This window comes from Pyrgilauda ruficollis, unplaced genomic scaffold (genome assembly GCF_017590135.1).
Source record: "Pyrgilauda ruficollis isolate IOZ18807 unplaced genomic scaffold, ASM1759013v1 scaffold164, whole genome shotgun sequence".
Taxonomy (NCBI): Eukaryota; Metazoa; Chordata; class Aves; order Passeriformes; family Passeridae; genus Pyrgilauda; species Pyrgilauda ruficollis.
This window is the reverse complement of record NW_024515209.1, coordinates 1,467,007-1,487,103: the sequence shown is the minus strand read 5'-3', so window position 1 is coordinate 1,487,103 and position 20,097 is coordinate 1,467,007. Positions and strand designations below refer to the sequence as shown.

General features: G+C 48.1%; 1 protein-coding gene across 2 annotated transcripts in view; it reads left to right on the top strand.

Moving 5' to 3' along the window:
• Positions 1–19,255, top strand: part of ZCCHC7 (zinc finger CCHC-type containing 7) — an 89,011-nt gene extending 69,756 nt beyond the window's left edge. For both annotated transcript variants that reach the window (XM_041463342.1, XM_041463341.1), the window contains 3 exons: positions 14,181–14,276; positions 17,484–17,601; positions 18,048–19,255. In XM_041463342.1, the coding sequence (XP_041319276.1) occupies positions 14,181–14,276; positions 17,484–17,601; positions 18,048–18,496 (663 nt within the window). In that variant the 3' untranslated portion in view covers positions 18,497–19,255. The remainder of the gene's footprint in view (positions 1–14,180; positions 14,277–17,483; positions 17,602–18,047) is intronic.
• Positions 19,256–20,097: the final 842 nt, after the last annotated feature.

Genomic DNA, 20,097 nt, shown 5'->3' with positions numbered 1-20,097 from the left:
AGGTTTATCAAAGGGGTTATTGTCAATCAAATAACAGGACAAAGACTTCTTTGACAGAGTCAGGATAAGCAGTTTTGATCATAGCTTGCTGGAGTGTCAGTGATAATACATGTGATTTTGGTTTTGGGCACAAGGCATTTGGAGGCCTTGTTGAGCTCTTTGTTCTGGGTTATGAGGAAGCTTTGCTTACAACTGTGACTCCCTAAATGCCACAAACCCAGAGAAACACGCCCGTGTTCCACAAGACGTGCCGTCCCATCCCCTCTGCACCCTAAGGGTACAGGGGTGCACACTGCAGTGTTTTTTCACCCTCGGAGCACTGTCGCATTCCCTTTCTCCTGTCACTTCAGATTTCAGCTATAAATGTAGTGATATTTATTATGCATTTTAAGTGGAGGTCAGGTTATAGTCCTCTAACAAACCAAAAAGATAAACCCTTAATAACGCTAAAAAAATCGGTGAAAAAACTTGTGAGAAGGCACCCAATGATTTTCTTTTGTTTGTTTCAGTTTTGCAGTTTATCCTTTAAAAAACACAACATTTCCCTTCAAGTTTGACCTGCTGCCCGTGCACCTAGCCTGTGCAGCTGCTGTCCTCAGCGGGCCCGGGCTGCCGAGGGGCAGCGCCGGGGGTCACATTCCGCATGGACAGCCCGTGTCCCCTCTGCTGCTGCCGTGGGCAGCCCGGGGCTCTGTGGTGGCCGTCCGGGGAGCGCCGTGGGCCGCGCTGCCCGTGCTGACCAGTGCCATGGGCTGGGCTGGCCAGCGCCATGGGCCATGCTGCCCGTGCTGACCAGTGCCATGGGCCGGGCGGGCCTGGCTGCCCAGCGGCTGCGGCCTGCACTGACCAGCGGCTGTGGCCTGCGCTGACCAGCGCCGTGGGCCAGGCTGCCCGTGCTGACCAGTGGCTTCGGCCTGGGCTGACCAGAAGCTGCGGCCTGCACTGACCAGCAGCTGCGGCCTGCGCTGACCAGCGCCGTGGGCCAGGCTGCCCGTGCTGACCAGTGCCATGGGCCGGGCTGCCCGTGCTGCCCAGTGGCTTCGGCCTGGGCTGACCAGCAGCTGCGGCCTGCGCTGACCAGCGCCGTGGGCCGGGCTGCCTGTGCTGACCAGTGCCATGGGCTGGGCTGGCCAGCGCCGTGGGCTGGGCTGCCCGCGCTGACCAGCGGCTGCAGCCTGCGCTGACCAGCGCCATGGGCCGGGCTGCCTGTGCTGACCAGCGGCTTCGGCCTGCACTGCCCAGCGGCTGCGGCCTGCGCTGACCAGCGCCATGGGCCGGGCTGCCCGCGCTGACCAGCGGCTGCGGCCTCAGCCCCATCCCGCGGGCTGTGGGGCCTTTGTGGCCTGAGCGGCCTGCTGAAGCTGCTGCTAGTGGTAGTGTCCACTCAGCAGATGACATCGCTGGAGAAAAAGGAAATTTGTTTCTCTTCAGTGCCCAGAGAGCGTGTTTTGCTCTGGGTGTGAGGTTGCACTTGTGGCGTGAGGCCCCAGCGTGTGGATGGCAGTGCTGGTAGGGCAGGCAGCCGCTGCACGGTGCTCGGCGTGTTTCGGTGTCAGATGCAAACCTCACCACATCTTATTGTCAGACTGGCTTGTGCCATGCAGGAAGGGACAAAGACACCACAGTCAAACAGGAATGAACTGTGCAAGTGTTAGAATCTTCTCCAGTAAATAACAACTAGGTAAAGAAATCTGTCCCTAGAATGGGCAGAGCAAGTTTTTTATTTTCCTGAGGTGTTTCTTGCGGTTGATGTGTGTGTTAAAACATAAATCTCACTGGGACGGAGGGTTTTCTTTCTGCAGGGATGTCTCATTCCTAGTAACCCCTTCCTGCCCTGGTGCCGCTGCAGCCAGCCACGCTGACTCCATCCCCTGTGCCCTGCCTTCACCAGCCTCGTCTGTGTGAAATCTCCCAGAGCAAGATGGCCACCAACAGAGCTTTTAGAACCATCAGAATTTTTAATGAGCAGAAGCTATCATTTAACACACTTTTTGACAGTTTGTTAATCTTACTTTTAATCCGCTTACATAAAAGGAAGGTGAAGCAGGAACTGGCTGATTTGGCCCTGTGTATGAAGGACACGAAGGGACATGCATCTTTTGTGTTTGAATGTTGCACTCAGATTTCTTTGTGTGCATGATTAAAATTCCTCGCCAGCGCCGTGGGCCGGGCTGCCTGTGCTGACCAGTGCCATGGGCTGGGCTGGCCAGCGCCGTGGGCTGGGCTGCCCGCGCTGACCAGCGGCTGCAGCCTGCGCTGACCAGCGCCATGGGCCGGGCTGCCTGTGCTGACCAGCGGCTTCGGCCTGCACTGCCCAGCGGCTGCGGCCTGCGCTGACCAGCGCCATGGGCCGGGCTGCCCGCGCTGACCAGCGGCTGCGGCCTCAGCCCCATCCCGCGGGCTGTGGGGCCTTTGTGGCCTGAGCGGCCTGCTGAAGCTGCTGCTAGTGGTAGTGTCCACTCAGCAGATGACATCGCTGGAGAAAAAGGAAATTTGTTTCTCTTCAGTGCCCAGAGAGCGTGTTTTGCTCTGGGTGTGAGGTTGCACTTGTGGCGTGAGGCCCCAGCGTGTGGATGGCAGTGCTGGTAGGGCAGGCAGCCGCTGCACGGTGCTCGGCGTGTTTCGGTGTCAGATGCAAACCTCACCACATCTTATTGTCAGACTGGCTTGTGCCATGCAGGAAGGGACAAAGACACCACAGTCAAACAGGAATGAACTGTGCAAGTGTTAGAATCTTCTCCAGTAAATAACAACTAGGTAAAGAAATCTGTCCCTAGAATGGGCAGAGCAAGTTTTTTATTTTCCTGAGGTGTTTCTTGCGGTTGATGTGTGTGTTAAAACATAAATCTCACTGGGACGGAGGGTTTTCTTTCTGCAGGGATGTCTCATTCCTAGTAACCCCTTCCTGCCCTGGTGCCGCTGCAGCCAGCCACGCTGACTCCATCCCCTGTGCCCTGCCTTCACCAGCCTCGTCTGTGTGAAATCTCCCAGAGCAAGATGGCCACCAACAGAGCTTTTAGAACCATCAGAATTTTTAATGAGCAGAAGCTATCATTTAACACACTTTTTGACAGTTTGTTAATCTTACTTTTAATCCGCTTACATAAAAGGAAGGTGAAGCAGGAACTGGCTGATTTGGCCCTGTGTATGAAGGACACGAAGGGACATGCATCTTTTGTGTTTGAATGTTGCACTCAGATTTCTTTGTGTGCATGATTAAAATTCCTCGTGGCCTGCTACTTCTTTTCTGAAGTGAAAATGTAAGCCATATCCCTGGAAGTCAATTTCTCTCTGTTACAGTGTGACTTCCAGAAAGGAAAAATAAAAAATAATACAACCCTGGCAAAAAAATATTTAGGCTTGAGACAGAGAGAGGCAGGACATTTGGTTTCCATAGATTTTTGAGGTGTTGAGCGGTGAGGGAAGGGCTGGGTTGAGGAGTGTTTTGGGGAGGAGGTAATGCCCGGGTTCCTTGCAGCTGTGGCTGTGGCATGGCCGCAGGGCTGGCTCCACTGGCCATGACACAAAGCCACACGGAGCGGCCAGCACGCTCCTCTGGAATGCCTCAGCGCCTGGCCAGTTCCTCTCCAGGTGTGTCAAGGCTATTTCTAGCAGCTCTGGGGGGAAAAAAATGAAGTCTGTTTGTGAAATGTATTTCTCATATGTTGGAATCTCAGAGTGGGCCCTCATGTACCATTGCTTCAGTATCCATTCAGCAGGATATTTTACAGGGAAGGCAGCTCAGAATTCTCAGGCTTATGGATTTAGGGTAAAGATGACTCTGGCTCTTGTGAGTTTTGGGCACATGAGCACCTGAAACATGATGGTGTCCACATCCCTGCTTGGGAGGTGCTTGGCTGTGTGAGGATTTCCTGCCCTTTGAGAGGTTGCTTGCCCCGACAGCCAGAGGAGGAGCTGGGGCAGAGCTTGGCCAGCAGATATTTTGGTTTTAAACTCTCTCATGTCCAAACCTGACCCGTCTTGCAAGTGGTTTTCAGTTCAGGGATGCTGCTGACACACTGCCAACCCTGCACAGCTCTCCTGGAGAAAGCCAGCAGGTCAGAGGAGGTCGGTGTGCTGGGCAAAGTGATTTGACAGTTTATTTTCCCCTACTAATTGTAATTTGCTGAGTTGCCACTCTCTTTCAAGTTTCAGATATTTTTTGAGGCTATCAGAAACCTAAACCCCAAATCTTTTTCTATTGCAAAGGAATCATGTTTCACAAAAGATATTCTTTCTGATAGGTTTTTTGGGGTTTATTTGTTTTGGTGTTTTTTTGGGTTTTTTTTTTTTTTCTTTCCAGAAAACAAAGACAGTTTGAGGTCCTGAAATAACTGTTAGGTTTCTGAATTCAAAGCACATGCTATAGCTTTTCAGTACAAATGCTACCTAAAAGTTCTTTCCCAATTTTTGTTTGAGATGTGTATTTAAATGATGATGGGGAAAATAAGTAGCTGTAATAACCCTGTATAAATCTTCTGTAAGGACCTGAGTGAACGTTTTGGGTGGGATGCAGAACCTTCCAGCAGCACGGGTACCACCTGCCCCTCACCTTCACCAGGTAGTACCCATGGTAGGAAGTGTCCTGCTTCTCTGACTTATCTGTCCCGTGCTCTTGCACCTGCTCCCCAGAAAACAAAATAAAAGCTGCTTTAAAACTGAGGGTTAAAGAGAGATTAGATCTTGACCAAAAATTGTATGTCTGTATATTTCTGGAAGCAGTCTGGAAATGGGGAGAGAGCAGAATAGAGCTGGCTGAACATCTCTGTGATTTTGGGGTTCCAGATGACGTCGCTGTGGTTCTTGGAGAACCCCGGCCCTGGCACGGGTGTTGAGGTGGTGTCAAGGGCCCTGTTTGCTGCAAAAGCACTGTCTTTCACTGTGAAAGGGAAATGGAGAAGGGCAGAGGACAGAAATTAATGTATTTTACTGTTTTAAATCTCTGGTTAGCTACCTCTCGCGTGCCTCGGACATTCTTTGTGCAGTACATGACATTTGGTGGCGTATGTCCCTCCAGCCCTGCACACCCAAAACCAGAGGGGTTTGGGTTATTTTTGTGATGCACCAAAGCTGCTGGGTGAGTGGGTAATTAATCAAAGAGAATAATCAGGGAAGGTTTGCTGCTGAAATATTTCCCCTTCATATACTCAACTGCAGTTCTCTTCAGGGAAAGGATTAAGATTATTTTTTCTTTAATGCTTACAAATTCAGTTTAAAAATTTCACCTTTCTTTCCTTTCATCTGAAAAGGCAAACTTAGGCAAGCATTTACATTATTATCATTATTTCAAGTATTAACTATCTAAATAAGGAAGATAGAATTTTCAATCTGAAATGAGGTTTCCAATGCATTTTTAAAACATTTGAGAAAAAAATAATTCCTTGCCCTCTTTCTGCAGTCAGTGCTATGTATAAATATTGATATTAAAGTTCCTACATTCTGAGATTTTCTCCAGATTTTCTCCAAACTTGATATCTTTCTTAAGTTTTGTTAGACCTCTGAACCAGTCTCAAAATTCTGTAGGAAGCCAAAAATCATCTGCAAATTTAACAGACAATTTAAAATGTGAAAAAAAACCAGTTGCACATAATACACATAAATGCCATAAAATGGATTTTTGTGCATTTTCGTGTTGCAAAGTGGAAGAAGTAGGAAAAGGCAGTAAATCTGCTTGCACTGCGTGGTTCATCTCGCTGGTGATTCGTGTGTCGCAGCAGCCCAGAGCTCGTGCTGGTGAGACAGTAACTTCCTCAAGTTATGCTCGATCATGTTAATAATCTACGGATTAGGGTTCCCTAAAAACATTCACTGATTTAATTCCGAGAGGGTCTATCATGTCAATGATGTTAATACATCTTGTTAGGTCCTGTCATGTGTATAGAAAAGTTTCTATCCCCGTGACAGAATTACCCTGATTTTGATTTCAGGTCTTGGAGAACCAAGTGTACAGGGAATGACAGGGGCCGGGGCCCGCAGGGCGTGGCGAGGAGCACGGAGCCACGGGCAGAGGAGCCCCAGAAGTGTGTGTGGGTGCGGTGTGTGCACACACTCTGCCACCCACCAAGGGCTGCACAGGGAGGCATCCCACCTGGAGTTTTTGGCTGCCGGGCAGCCAAGCTGGGCCTTCGGTTTGGACTCACTTTGTAGTGCTGAATTTGGGTTAAATTGCCCTTTGACACACAAGCCCCAGCAGCGTGACAGCGACTCTGCGATGGGCAGGGAAGCCCCCCGTGAAGGAACGGGCGCTGCAGCCTGCGTTGGGCTGCCAGGGCCCCTTTCCCTGCTCCTGGTGTCTCCACAGGGCAGCGTGGCGTGGTGGCAGTGCTGCCCGGTGTGGGGTGGCCACTGCTGAGCAACAGGAGCTGTTTTTACACCAGAGCAGGTGAGGAACTCACAAGGGAAGGACAGTCACTGCTTGGTTCAGAGTTTCTTACAGCTGTGTCCAAAAGTGCCTTCTTTTTCTTTCCCTGTTTTTCTTTTTGCTCCCCTCAAGCTTGCCGTTTCTCCACCTGTAGTGTCTGCTCACCTTGTAGCCAACAGAAAGTGTTTTTGTGTTGTTTCTTGACTATGCAGTTAAATATGTTTCTAATGAATTTTTATAACTTATTTTGGCACTTAAAAAATGGGGCGATGAGCACCTGTGCAGGAGCACAGACACTGGAGGGTTTCTGTGGACTGTGCAATAACCCTGAAATATCTCTCCTTTAAAATTAATTGCCCTGGATTTGAATGAGATACCCAGTTTCTGTCTCTTTTGGTGCCAGATGAGAGCTGGTTAAATTCATTCTGATTTTCTGATGGTGGCCTCAGGAAGGAAAGAGAGGAAAAATTATAGCAGTGAGACACTCAAAAGTTGATCTGGAGGAAACTGTTTTGGTCAACAGCATATTTACATGGTGTGCGAGAGCAGAACCCTGATGGGCTCTGACCCATTTTTAGATGCTGTATACTACTCAGGAAGTCCCAAGTCACATTACAGTAAAAACTGCATGGAATTGAAAACAATGTTTAAAAACAGGCGTGCAAAAAGGAGATGGAGAAGCTTTTGTTAGTCAGTGGTTGTGTACAAGCTGTCACACATTTCAGCAAGGACATATTTGGGATGAATGTCACTCGTCATGAGTCTAGGTGCAAATAACTGCTATTCCTGAATATATATGATGCTCTTTAATGGAGAGCACATGAAAAAATTATGAGAAAATGGATAAACATTAACACGTGCAGGTGGCATGTTGGTAATGTAAGGAAAGTGCTTCTGTGAAATTGTCTGTTAGTGAAGGATGCTGAAGCCGAGCTGCTGGGGAGTGTAAATGGAAAAGGTTCAATTATTATCTATTTAAAATGTACCCCAAAACTCACTTCTAGCAAACTGATGCACCGGTCACATGGCATCTCATGTTCTTCAGCAGAACTGAAAGTTTTTCCCATGTTTACTTCCATTTCAGCTGTGACTAGAAGCCACTTCCAAAAAAATATTTATTAAGAGTCCATTATCGAGAAATACCTATTAAGAGTGCTCCCCTAAGAAACTTATTCAGACGTGGCACTGCCTCCTTTTTTGTGCAAGGGTGAGGGATGATCAGTAGATGACATAAAGATTAAAGTGAGAGAAAGGAAGCTGTAACTCATCCAGAATGACAGTAAAAATTAAAACCTTGGGGTTTGTCAGGCTCCCCCGTGTATTAGCTAATAAATATGACTGTGCTTTAGTTCTGTTCATCCTCTGATTTTACAGGCTTTGCAAATGTTTGTTTTCAGATTAATGTATAAATGTATGTGTAACTATGCATATGCTCAGCGTGGGGGCAGCCGGTGCCATGCCCTGGCAGATACATCGATATATAGATATATAGCAATATATATAAACATTTGGCCAATCCCCTAATAAACATTCAGATAAAATATACATGTCCCAGTGCATGAGTCTCCTCCTCTTCCTCCTCCACCTCCTTCTCCTCCTCCTCCTCCTCCTTCTCCACACAGTCTCTCCCCACCTCCCCCACCCCACTTCAAAGCTTGTGGTCCTTTCTCCATCCGTGTACTAAAAGGTTTCTTTGTGAGCCAGGCCATTTGTCCGTCATTGTTTGGGGCCCAAACGGTGGTAAAATACCCTGTCACCGATCTGGAGCACGGTGAATGGCAGCTTCTCTCCGGACAATTGGCGGCGGTGCCGAGAAATATTCCTGAGAGGATTATTTAACCTTTCAATTTAGGGGGCACAAAGCCCGGCTGATTAATGAACTTTCTGATGGGCGCCGATAAGCGGATCTATTTCTTTATTTCCTCCGAAAGTGATTCCTTCTCCTGTCCCATATTACTATAATCTTAAACATAAAATGTGGCAAATAGATTAAAAAACAGCACTAAAGAGTTTATCTGGCTAGCAAACTGAAGGAGCTAAATTAAAATTGGTAATGAAAGCAGTGGCTGAGCCCTGTATATGGTTTTTAAATGCGCTGTGTATTTTGAAGAGACTTATTCTCCAGCCTGCCTGGTAATGACTGCTTTGGGTGCGCGGTTCGGGTCCAGCTTCTGTTATCCCCCCAAAAAAATGAGTTGTGTTATCTGGATGACTGCAGACACATATGCATCCCCCTTTCTCACTGCATGGGCAGACAAGGTCGATAGCATTACAAGGTATTTGTGGCAGTGCTTGTTTCAGTTTTCAGAGCTGCCAGTTTTCAGCCAGATTTGAATTACAAAAGAAGAAGCTGGCATGAAAATTGAAAGGGTTTATCGGCTAGTCTGAAGCCTCATAGCACATTGCTTATTTATGCAGTCCATTTGCACCAGGAAATGTAAAAAGGAAATACATTTTAAAAATAAGGTCATAAAGACCCAGATATGTTTAAGATGGCAAATAAAATATAGATACCTATAATATCTTTCCAGGAAACGATTTCACTTAATGTTGCACATTACTTCGGAGGAGCATTTATGTTACTGTCATAAATTTGTGCATTTGTGTCACCATACAGATAGTCCCCAGGGATTAGGAACGAAGTGTTTGCTAACTTACTTTAAAATTAAAATAGAGGGGGAGATAGGTTTGTAGTTTGAGAGCCACATCAGGAACAGTTAGAGTTTAATGCGCCATCGTTTTTAAATAGCGTTTTGCATTCCCTGTAAAATTAGCCATGGACGGCTAGAGAGATGCCACCACCTTTGGAGAAAATTGGGATGCCTTTTAAACCATGAAGATTTTGAGGCATTCAGGGATTGTATTGTTGTTATCCTCACTATCTTGCATACATTCATTTTCTCTGTGAACTTGAGGGGTTTTTGTCCGTTTCTTAGAGAAGACTTTTTGAATTAATATTTTAGGGTTTTCCCTTCTGCTTGTGAGAGTATTAAAAGATTGCATTCATTTATTTCAACTATATAATACTGTACGTTTTGTCTCTTCCTTTAGCGTTTTCACACAGTCAATTGTAGATGCTATTTGCATCTCTTTAAAATGCATTGTAGAAATGTCTTATTTCTGTAGAAAGAGATCACTTCACAGTGCTCGTACTGTGGACCGGGCAAGTTAAATTTCTTCCTCTGGGAAAGGTTTTGGTTTCCCAGACTGTACAGTCAAAAAAAATTTGATTAATTAACTGGTAATTTAATGTGTATCATGGCTTAAAAAAAGAAAGGGGGAAAAAAAAAGAAAGAAAATAAAAAAAAAGCCCTAAAAGATAAGTGAGATCACTTTTTTCTTGATTATTTCACTCTGTTTTGGTGATGTCCAAATGTCATAAGCACATATAATAAAGTGGAATTTGTGGGAAGAGGCTCAGGTTAGACCTCCACAACTCATGTGGGAAGAGAAAGGTTTTATTAGATAGGTGAAAAAAAGAAATGAAATTCAGCGAAGAAATTATTTCATTTGTAATTGTTTGGAGTTTAGGGGGATTAAAAGTCAAAATACTAAATTTGTATGTTTCTTGTTTATTAGCATGCACCAGGCTCAGTGTGTATCTTTCATGAATTTTCATAAGGATTTTTACTACGTAGCATGTGTGGCTTAATGATGCAATCACCTGATAGACTGGGAAGACTCCAAAGGAGACGTTCCGGTCTGTTGTGTACATAATACTTGTTTCAAAAATCTGCCTAATTAAGGAATTACCCAATGGAATGCAAGTCTACTGGGTGCATGACACGGTTAAAGAAAATAACAACAACAAAAACCCTGGGTATAATTACAATATTACATGATACCTTATATTGGCAATTTGGAATATAAGGGAATGATGCTAACCTGCCATTGTTTCAGCTGGCATGCCAGTAGATTATGATAGTTTCTAGGGGAAAGTAAATGTATATTTTTCTGTGATAGAGCTGCCCTGACCTTTTCTGTGCCCAGCTCCAGCCTGCAGCCACAGCACGGTGATTCGCTCCATGATTCTCTTTCAGTGGCTCAGGGAATGGTGAAACATTGCTGACGATGGGTTTCACTCCCAGAGTCAGCCCATGGTGGACAAAGTGGTGGGAAGAGCAAAATTCCTCCCTCCCATTCTCAGAGTTGTGGACAGTGAGTTGGATGTGGGCAGCAAGGAGCAGCCCAGCAGTGAAGGGCGTTCATCCAGCAGGGGCAGGCTGGTGGCTTCATGGGCAGTGGCCTTGGCTCTGGGAGCCCATCTGAGGGGGATTTGTTTGTCACAGTGGGGTTCACCGGGGCAGGAGTGGGGCGGAAAGGTTTGGGTCCAGCGCGTGCAAGAGCTCGCCCTGCACAGGTGGGGCCTGGCTGCCACTGCATGTCACAGCACACGTCACAGCCCGTGTCACAGCCCATGTCACAGCACACGTCACAGCACACGTCACAGCCCATGTCACAGCACACATCACAGCCCATGTCACAGCCCGTGTCACAGCACACGTCACAGCCCATGTCACAGCACACGTCACAGCCCGTGTCACAGCCCGTCACAGCACACGTCACAGCCCATGTCACAGCACACATCACAGCACACGTCACAGCCCATGTCACAGCCCATGTCACAGCACACGTCACAGCACACGTCACAGCCTACCACACATCACACATCACACCCTGCACATACTGCACGTCACAGCCCATGTCACAGCCCATTGTCACAACACACGTCACATGCTGCATGTCACAGCCCATGTCACACCACATGTCACATGTCACACTCTGCACATGCTGCATGTCACAGCCATGTCACAGCCCATGTCACAGCCATGTCACACCACACGTCACACATCACACTCTGCACATGCTGCATGTCAGACCACATGTCACAGCCATGTCACAGCCCACGTCACACATCACACTCTGCACAGGCTGCATGTTAGACCACATGTCACAGCCATGTCAGTGCCATGTCACGCCACACGTCACACTGTCCTGCGCTGGTTCTGGCACGGCCTGCAGAGGTGCCTTGGCCCAACGGGGGCACTTGGGGTTGCACAAAGGGGTCTGGCCTCTGGTCCCCCCCAGCAGCAATGCCCACGCAGCACAAAGCAGGAGAGCAGGGAAACACGCAAAAATAGAGGTCAGATGATTCTCCTTAATTAGTGAGATTTAGCCAGATTGCAGATCCTAAGTAGCAGTGAGCTTTGTAAAAGGGAGCCCCGGTCGGATCAAAGTCAGTGCAGATAAGGGGAGCTCAAGGTCACCGGGGGAGCTGCCCAGCAGGGCCATTTGCATAAAAAATTACTGTCAGAAATAGGCCAGAGAGGCAGCCCTGGCATTTTGATCTCTTGGCCTTTGTCATGGAGATTCCTGGTTCAGAAGGGAGGAAGGCCAGTGTCCCAGATAATGATTAACTGTTTTAATGGCATTCATTCATTCATTCTGCACTAACTACTCATGCAGAAAAAAGGGTTATGTAAAATGACATTAGAAGAAAAATCATTTGTAATCGTTGCATCAGGCTGCACTTTGAGGAGACATTAGGAGTAAATCCATGGCGTGGTAGGCTTATGCTTTATCTTCTGATATTTACTGAGTTTACTGGTGCATGAAAAGCTTTCAGCAAGAATAGCAGATGGGATGGACCTTTCATAGGTAATGCTATCTACCAGGTTATTACTTCTATATATTGATAGTGAAGTAATCTCCAAGATATCACCCTACAAATATAGATTATTTAAATGTTTTTAACCAAAAAAAACCCTATAACATAAAGAAGCTGTGTTGATGAATAGTTTATTTTGTACCCATATGGCTGAATCCTTAGATGCTTTTTTAAGTCCTAAATAATAAGAAAACAGAGGGTTTATAGCATGCAGGTTTTCTTTTTGGTTGGCTTGGGAGAAGAGTAAAGTTCTGTAGAGTTGCAATCTGACCCGCAAGCGTTCAGTGAAATTTTTTCCTTAAATGTGACCTTTTGCGTTAACTGAATAAAAGCAAGCAGGGCAGGGGGCTGCCCTGGGAGGGGAGGGTGGGCTGTGGGATGTGGGTAAGCCCCAAGGGCTGAGGAGCCCCCCGGCTGCTGGTGCCCAGCTTTTGGTGTGGGGGCCCACGGGAGGACAAGGCCACTGCAGAGCTGCTGCTCCAGGAGTTTATCTGTCCTGTAAGAAGTGGTGAGAACTGGGTGCAAATTTTGCACCCAGAAATGCAAAATTCTGACCTTTAGAACACTAATGATGGCCAAAACCATGAGTCTTGTCGTTGGAGGATGGCATTCTGTGGGTGAAGGTGTCAGGCTCTTCGATTTCAGCGCACGGCATCTTGGAATGTGAAGGATCACGTGTCGGAAATAATGCCTGGGGTTGGTACCTGCATGCTGCCATCGCCCTGCGCTTGGCAGCACCCGAGCAGTCGATGGTTTGTTCCCAGAGGGATTCGTGCTCCCTGTGCTGCCCAGCTGGCAGGAGGCAGAGCAGAGCCACGCTGCTCCGCGCTCGCGTTCCGCTGGCAGGGCTGGCAGAGTCCCCGTGTGCTCCCCAGTGGCATCACCCTCGAGAGGAGCGCAGTACAGGCAAGGCTCTGCACTGGGAAGGCACAGGAAGGAGGGGTTTGCAGGGTTATGCTGCTCCTCAGGAGCCCTGTGCAAGGCAGAGGGCATTTCTGGGGACACTCGTCATGCTGAAATCCAACCACAATAATGGTGATTGATCCACTAAACAAACCAGACAGATTTTTCCCCAAGGGGACTACACAAGGGCTTGCATTTCAGTTTGTTGTTTTTTATTTCCTTGTCTCTTCTATATACTTTTATGATAAAAGAATACCTGAAAAACTGAGCCAGCTTAGTGTGTCACTTACACACTGCTGTTAGCTGGAGAGCTCTTGCTGTGAGACATGGATGAGAAATACTCAGATTGCTTTATAGGTGGTCGGTTTTCCCTTTCCCTGTTTGCCCACCTTTTGTCACAAATCGCTGTTGGATGTGTCACTCTTCTTAGTCTTCCCTCAGGCCCCTCCTGGTGCGTGGGTGTGACCTAAGGAACATGACTCTGAAACACACATTTAAACCCAGGGCTGGGGAGTTCACCATAAGGTGACACTGCAAGTGTGATCAGATTCACAAAGAACAGCACTGGAAGGTTCTTCTTGTTGCTGCCTATTTTACAAACACTGCTGTCATTCTTCTGGAGGCTCCGACTGAGAGCACAGTGGCTCCCACAGCACAGGAGCGTGGCAATACACATTTAAAGAAAGGAGCCATTCCTGCAATGAGCTTTGCCAAATACTGCAATTTTCTGTGAAATCAGGGCCACTTTTCCATGCTCCTTTAGCCCCAGAGAGAAGGAAACACAGAGTTCAATAAGGTGGCTCCTAAGCCCCACTGCTTTTGGGCCAGGATTCCTGCATCTCTTGTTAGCCCTGGTGCCTGCCCACGCCGTGGGCTGTGGCACCATGTCTGTGCTGTGGAACATGGGACTGCCATTCTCCCTGTGGCGTGGCACTGTGCCTCCCCAGCTGCATCTGACAGCCCCCGAGAGAGGAGGGGAGAGATAAATCAGCAGTTTGCATTCAGGCCTGGTGGGCAGGATGGCAGCGATGCCTCTTCCCACCTCATTTGTGATGCTCAGGCTGAGCCTCGCTCTGCAAAATTACAGCAGCGTCAGCCTGTTGCTGCTTCTCCAAACTTAATATTCCAGCAGCGAGCAGGAGCGTATTGATCTAAGCTTAATAAAATTATATTTCTGTAATTTTAATTTATTTTTAATTCAGCATTGAGAGCAGCACCGGAGCTGACTTGCCCGTTTCCCTCTTGCAGACGAAGCCGGGGCCCATCAAGGCGGCGGGCGCGCCCGCGGAGCGCGCGGTGTCCGTGTACTGCTACAACTGCTCCCGCCAGGGACACCTCGGATACGTAAGTCTGGGCACTCCCTGCCAGGGCTGCACCTCTGGCTGGAAATCCACAGGAGCCAGGCTGCTGTGTGAGACGGGAGCGGTGTGACCGCACCCGCCGCAGCCAGGGCGCAAAGGGCGCTCACCCTCTGATCCGGAGATGGGGACGCAGGCAGCAGTTGCTGTCTCTCCTTGGCAGCTTCGTTTGAGGCTGCCTGGGAGAGAGAACGTTCATTGGAAAGTGGTTTCTGAATACAGCTTTCTTCCCCCCTTTCTTTTTTTCCCACATTCCACATCACGTCAGGTTTTTCACCACGCTCAGCCCAGCTGTCTGAGTGCTGTTTTGGGAATCTCCCATTTCTGCCTGCTTGTGATCATCCCTATTTGTAGTTTCCTAGTTACGTTCAACATCTGACCTAAGTTTGGCCTTATCCTTCTGTAAGGTGCAGCCTGGTAAAGGAGACAGCATGAGCCTTAAGTGGCTTCAGTAAAACCAGGAAATGTGGCTGCATCTTCCAGGGTATTTTTATGATATTTATCACCTTTTCCAGTGCCTATCATAGCAAGTTCAGCTCTGTACCTGCAATTACCAACACAGAACAAGAAACAGGGTTTTTTCTTTTATGGAATAAATGCAGGAGCCCAAGCCAAGCCACAAATATTCTAGAAAATTAATGTTAATCCTGCATTGGATAGGTTTAGCTTATTTTTTCCTGTGGCTTAGAAACAGCAAATTGCCAGCATATTCCTCTGTTCCCTTCTGCCTGCTCTTGTGTGTCAGCCCCTTCAACTATCCAGTATGTTTTGGTAAAAGCTTGGGCCTTTAGTTTAGTTGACTTTTTATTAAACTGTCCAAAAAATGGCACTGGAGGAAGACAGACACACATGGATACAAGTAAGGCTGCTGTAAAATTAATGAGTAATTGTTAGGGATGCTGTAAATCTATTATTGAAGTCATTATTAAGGCTGATGTAAAAATATTTAGAAATTATGTGTATATTGTAGCTGATTATATATACTATATTAGTATAGTATTTACTATAGCTGATGGTAAATACTTAGATTGAAACTGGTAGAAAACCAGTTTGAAAACTGGTGGAAAGCCAATTTGAACTGGTAGAAAACAGATTGAACTGTACAAAATCAGAAAGGGAGGAAAGCAACCCGTGGACATTTTCTGTCTGTCAAAGTTAAGGAAGATAAGAAAGTGTCTGTAGTAGTGTACAAGGAGCAGAAACAGCCTGAGCAAGGACTGAATTAAAGGGGAAAACCCAATAGCAGCACCAGAGGACAGAGACACCAGATCTTCCCATGTGCACACTGTTCCCAAAAACAGGCAAAACACTTGCAGGAAAAGTGATTCTTCACTCAATTTCAGCCAAGCAAATGCCAAAAATAAGCTGAGAAATGCAGAATACATCAAAAACGCATCTCTGATCCGCTGTGCCTCTGGAAGGAGAGAGGAGCAGGCAGGGACAGGGGTTGCCAGGGTGGCACTGAGAGGCAGCAGCAGCACGTGCAGGAAAGCTGCTGGTCCCACAGTGCAGACATCATGTGAGCCAAAGCTCCTGACAGCTCCTGGAGATTGGTGAGGCTCAGATGCCACTAGAACAGCTTCACAGTGATGGAGAGTGGAGTGAGACTAGCTGTCAGGAAGGAATTGCTCCCTGGCAGGGTGGGCAGGCCCTGGCACAGCTGGGGCTGCCCCTGGATCCCTGGCAGTGCCCAAGGCCAGGCTGGGCACTGGGGCTGGAGCACCTGGGGCAGTGAAAGGTGACTGCCATGGCTGGGGTGGGATGGGACCAGCTTTAAGGTCCCTACCAAGCCAAGCCATTGTTGGATTCTGCGTTTCTGTGATCTCAGCAGTATCTAAGGAGAGAAAGATGATGAAGCAGAGCACAGCAGGTAACAGGCAATTTGCAAGGAGGATAAAGGAGAATAAAGCACCTGCCAGTATCATGGTACCCAGATAAAAGACAGAATCATAGGAAGTGTTCCTGTTAGCCTGGCTCTCAAGACATGGATGAAACTGTGTGCACAGCATTGGAAAACTTACATTCCTGTTCCAGGTGTTTGGGAAACAGGCTGGCATGCACGTGATGCCAGAGTCAGCCCTTCCTCACCTCAGCTGTCTGTTCAGGGCTCTCCTGCTCTTCTTTTTCCTCTTTCTGTTCCCTGCACTCTGAGGCGTGCTCGGCAGCCTGCTGCAGGGTTTGCCTGTGGTTTGTCCCCGTGAGGGAGTGGCACACGGTGACAGCACCCGCCCTGGCTGCTGCAGGCTCTGGCTCCCCTCTTTCCTTGGGGCTGCCACCCTCTCAGGTTCCCTGCAGTCAGGATGACCCCGAGAGTCCCTTTTTCCCAGCCCAATGGTCAAAGAAAGAGTTGGGATTCTTCACCTCTGGTTCACAAGGTTGTTTACCAAAACATTCTTTTTTGGACCCACAGAGTTCTGTCTAGCAGGTCTGTCAAGGGCACACTGCCCACAGCTGGGCTGGTGTCTCCATTTTATACTATGAATTACATGTACTTTATTTATCATTATTTCCCAATACCTATCACCAATGTTAGACTGTCTGCTTGTACTCTAGACCAATCCAAATGTGCCACCATCACCCAGAAGATGGAGGCTGGGAAGAAGAAAGAAGAAAGACAGGACAACACCCAGATCCCTCCATCTTGCCTCCTAGACCCCTGTAGTAAAATCCCCAAAATTCCACTTTCCACCCTGTGATTGATTCATTATCACTCCATTTAAACCTTTGTGACTTGTACTTCTTCATAGACAGTTGGCAATGTGCTCCATGGGTTAAGATCAGAACCCCGAGTGCCTTTGGCCTCCTGCCAGGACCCCCCAGGCCCTGGCAGGGGCACGGGTCACCCAGGGCACAGGGGTGTGTGCAGGTCCCTGTGCAGGGAGCCTCGCCCCAGCAGCCCGGGTGCCCTGTTTGCCTCTGAGGGCCGGGTGTGTGCTCAGTGCTGGGGCCCTGCCCATCCCTGTGCCCAGCAGCTCTGTCAGCACTGGCCTGCAGCTGCTCCTCGGGGTTGTTCTGTGCGTGTCACAGCGGCTGCAGGGGACGGGGATTGCTCCTGGGTCTCGGTGTGTGCAGGGGGACAACGAGCTGCTCATGAAAATGCCACAAGCACAGGCCAGGACCTGCAGGACCTGGCCCGTTTCACCTCCAGGAGGGCAGCACTCACCCCCACAGTGACCTGAGATGTGTTTTGCAGGAGTGCTCAGAGAAGAGGATGCAGGGCAACATGTTCCCCACTTCTCCCTTCGTCTACTACTACGATGACGAGTGCGACATCAGGAGGAGAGCCAACAGGTTAAAGAGAAAGGTGGCAGGTACAGTGTGTTTTGGGAGATCCCTCCCCCCTTCCAGGTCTGTGTTTGTGCTTTTTAGAAACACGCTGGGATTACTTTCATGTGTTGGGAAAAGCTGTGGATTTGAACAGGTAGCCTGGTGGTAGTAAAAGATTTGTGACTTTACTCATCCGTGTCTATCATGGAAATTGACTGTGTCAAAGTCACTCAGGGAGCATTGTCAGATGTTTTAATTCTGAAAAATCTGCTGACATTAAAAATGCCATGAAATAGGACAAAGAGGATTAAATCACTATTTGTTAAGATTCTAGCCTGATGACAGGAAAAACCCACAGTGAAGAAATCTGCCAGAGATAAATTTTCTAACTAAAAATTCTAACTTCATACGTAACAGAGGAGAGGTGTGATGGCTCAGGTGCCCAGTTTTAGGGTTTTTAGGTATTGAAATAATCCACTCTGCTTTCCAGACCTGCAGGAAGCTGGCCTTCTGCCAGAACAGTCTGAAACACCATTGCAGGAAGAACAGCTTGAGGTGCCCAGCCACAAGAAAAAGAGCAAACTCTGGAAAGAACCACAGGGGAAGCAAAGCAGGAACAGCGAGCAGCAGAAGAAGCTGAAGGTGAAGCGGGCAAAGAAAGGCCAGGAGGGGAAGCACAGGAAGGATGCTGAAACCCACGGGGAGCCCGAGGACTTCCCCCGGGGGAGCAGGCAGCAGGGCTGCAAGGGCAGCAGGGCCCGCCGCAAGGGCCTGCTCCCAGCACGCCCGGGCAGCAAGGCCCTGTGTGTGCAGCAGCCCCCAGAAGGTGCCAAAAGGAAGATGAAATGGAAAAAGCAGAAAATTGCCAGTCCTGACAGCAGGGACAATCTATTCCTTATAAAGCAGCGGAAGAAGAAGTCCAAACAGAAATCCTGGTGATGGCAGGTAGCACTGGCATTCCCTGCTCTGGCTCTGCCTTGTCTTTACTCCTGTCCCTGTCTTAGCACACAAATTGGAGTCTGTCCTGACCCAGCATGCTGGGCACATCACCCCCTGTCCATCTGCACAGCCACAGGGGACCACTGTATGTTTATTTCCTTTGCTTGGAGGTGTGGGGGCACGCTGGGCTTGCAGGCTTTGTTTGTTCAGCACTGAGATGTGGCTGTGCTGTTGGAGCACAGCACCTTTGGGGCCAGGCAGACTTGGGTCAGGGGTGCTCGGGGTGGAAAGCAGGAACGTGGGTACAAAGCACATCCCCTCAGCCACCAGTCCCCTCCAGAGAGCAGGAGGGCACTGGGCACTTCCCTCCCCCTGGAAGGGACAGCCAAGTCCCTGCTTTGTGCTTTGGGATGCAGCAGTCCCCCACCTCACTCTCCAGAGCAGTGCCATCCAATCCTTGCCCTCAGGGCTCAACTTTTGGGGATACATTCTGTCCTAACCAGCTGTTCAGCAGAGCAGGAATGAGCAGCTGGGCCTGGAACAGAGTTTACATCTCACACTAAATCTGTCCTTGTTCCTTGTAATGTGTTGGAGGAAAAAGGAGTGGAGTATGAAGAACACACTTGGTTCCAGTCACACTGTGCTAAAATTTAATTTTTTTTAAATACAGTTATTTTTGTACACTGGAATTCAGCATGTTGTTTTAAGGTTTGTAAAAGTAAAATGCTTTATCAAAGGATTAACACAAATAAAACTTTACGTGAGAAATATGAAGAGAATGGGTTTGTTCCTCATTTCCTTGCTTTCCAAACATAATTGAAAACAGCATCATGTTGTCTTGCCTGAGCTGAAACTGCATCACCCCTGCCAAGAGTAAAGCAAAAAATGCATTTATACTCCACTATTGTGAAAAGGAAAATATCTGTACCCTGCTGCTCTGTGATGTGCTCCCCTGAGAGCAGCTGATGGTGACAGCAGTGTCCCTGAGGTGCAGCTCCTCTCCCTCTGCAGCAGTCCTGTGTTGAAATTAGAGACCATTTATACCCTGAAAGGGTATCTGGAAAGGGACATGGGCACCCAAGAAAAATTTGAGGACTCTCACTATGCCAGTGTTATCCCATGCCAGTACTCCCTAAATTCATCAGGTTTTTGTTTAGCAAACTCAGCAGTGGGAGCAGAGGTGTTCTGGTGGCCATGTCATCCTGTTTCAGAGGTATTGGTGAGATACACCTGCATAGTATTTGCAGACTTGTTTTATAGCTTTGCCTCAGTGTGACCTTGGTAACAAAAAATAAGCTTTGCTTAACTTCATTTATTGCTTGATTGAAAAATTCCTGATGATACTGAAAAGAAAATCAGTTTTAGCTGTATTGAAAAATTACTATGTTAATTCCACCCCTGAAAAGGCTTGTTTTTAACATGGACAGCTCTTTTCCCAGGTGCTGAGCTGTACATCCCTTTCTGGTTTTGGATCCCATGTTTCCTTTGAGCAAAAGTCACCACTGGGCAGCAGCCAAACCAGCACAAACCGGGCAGACAGGAGGAGGGCTGTGTCCCGTGTGGCTTTGGCCATCTGGCCAGCTGGGGTGTCTTGAGCTGAG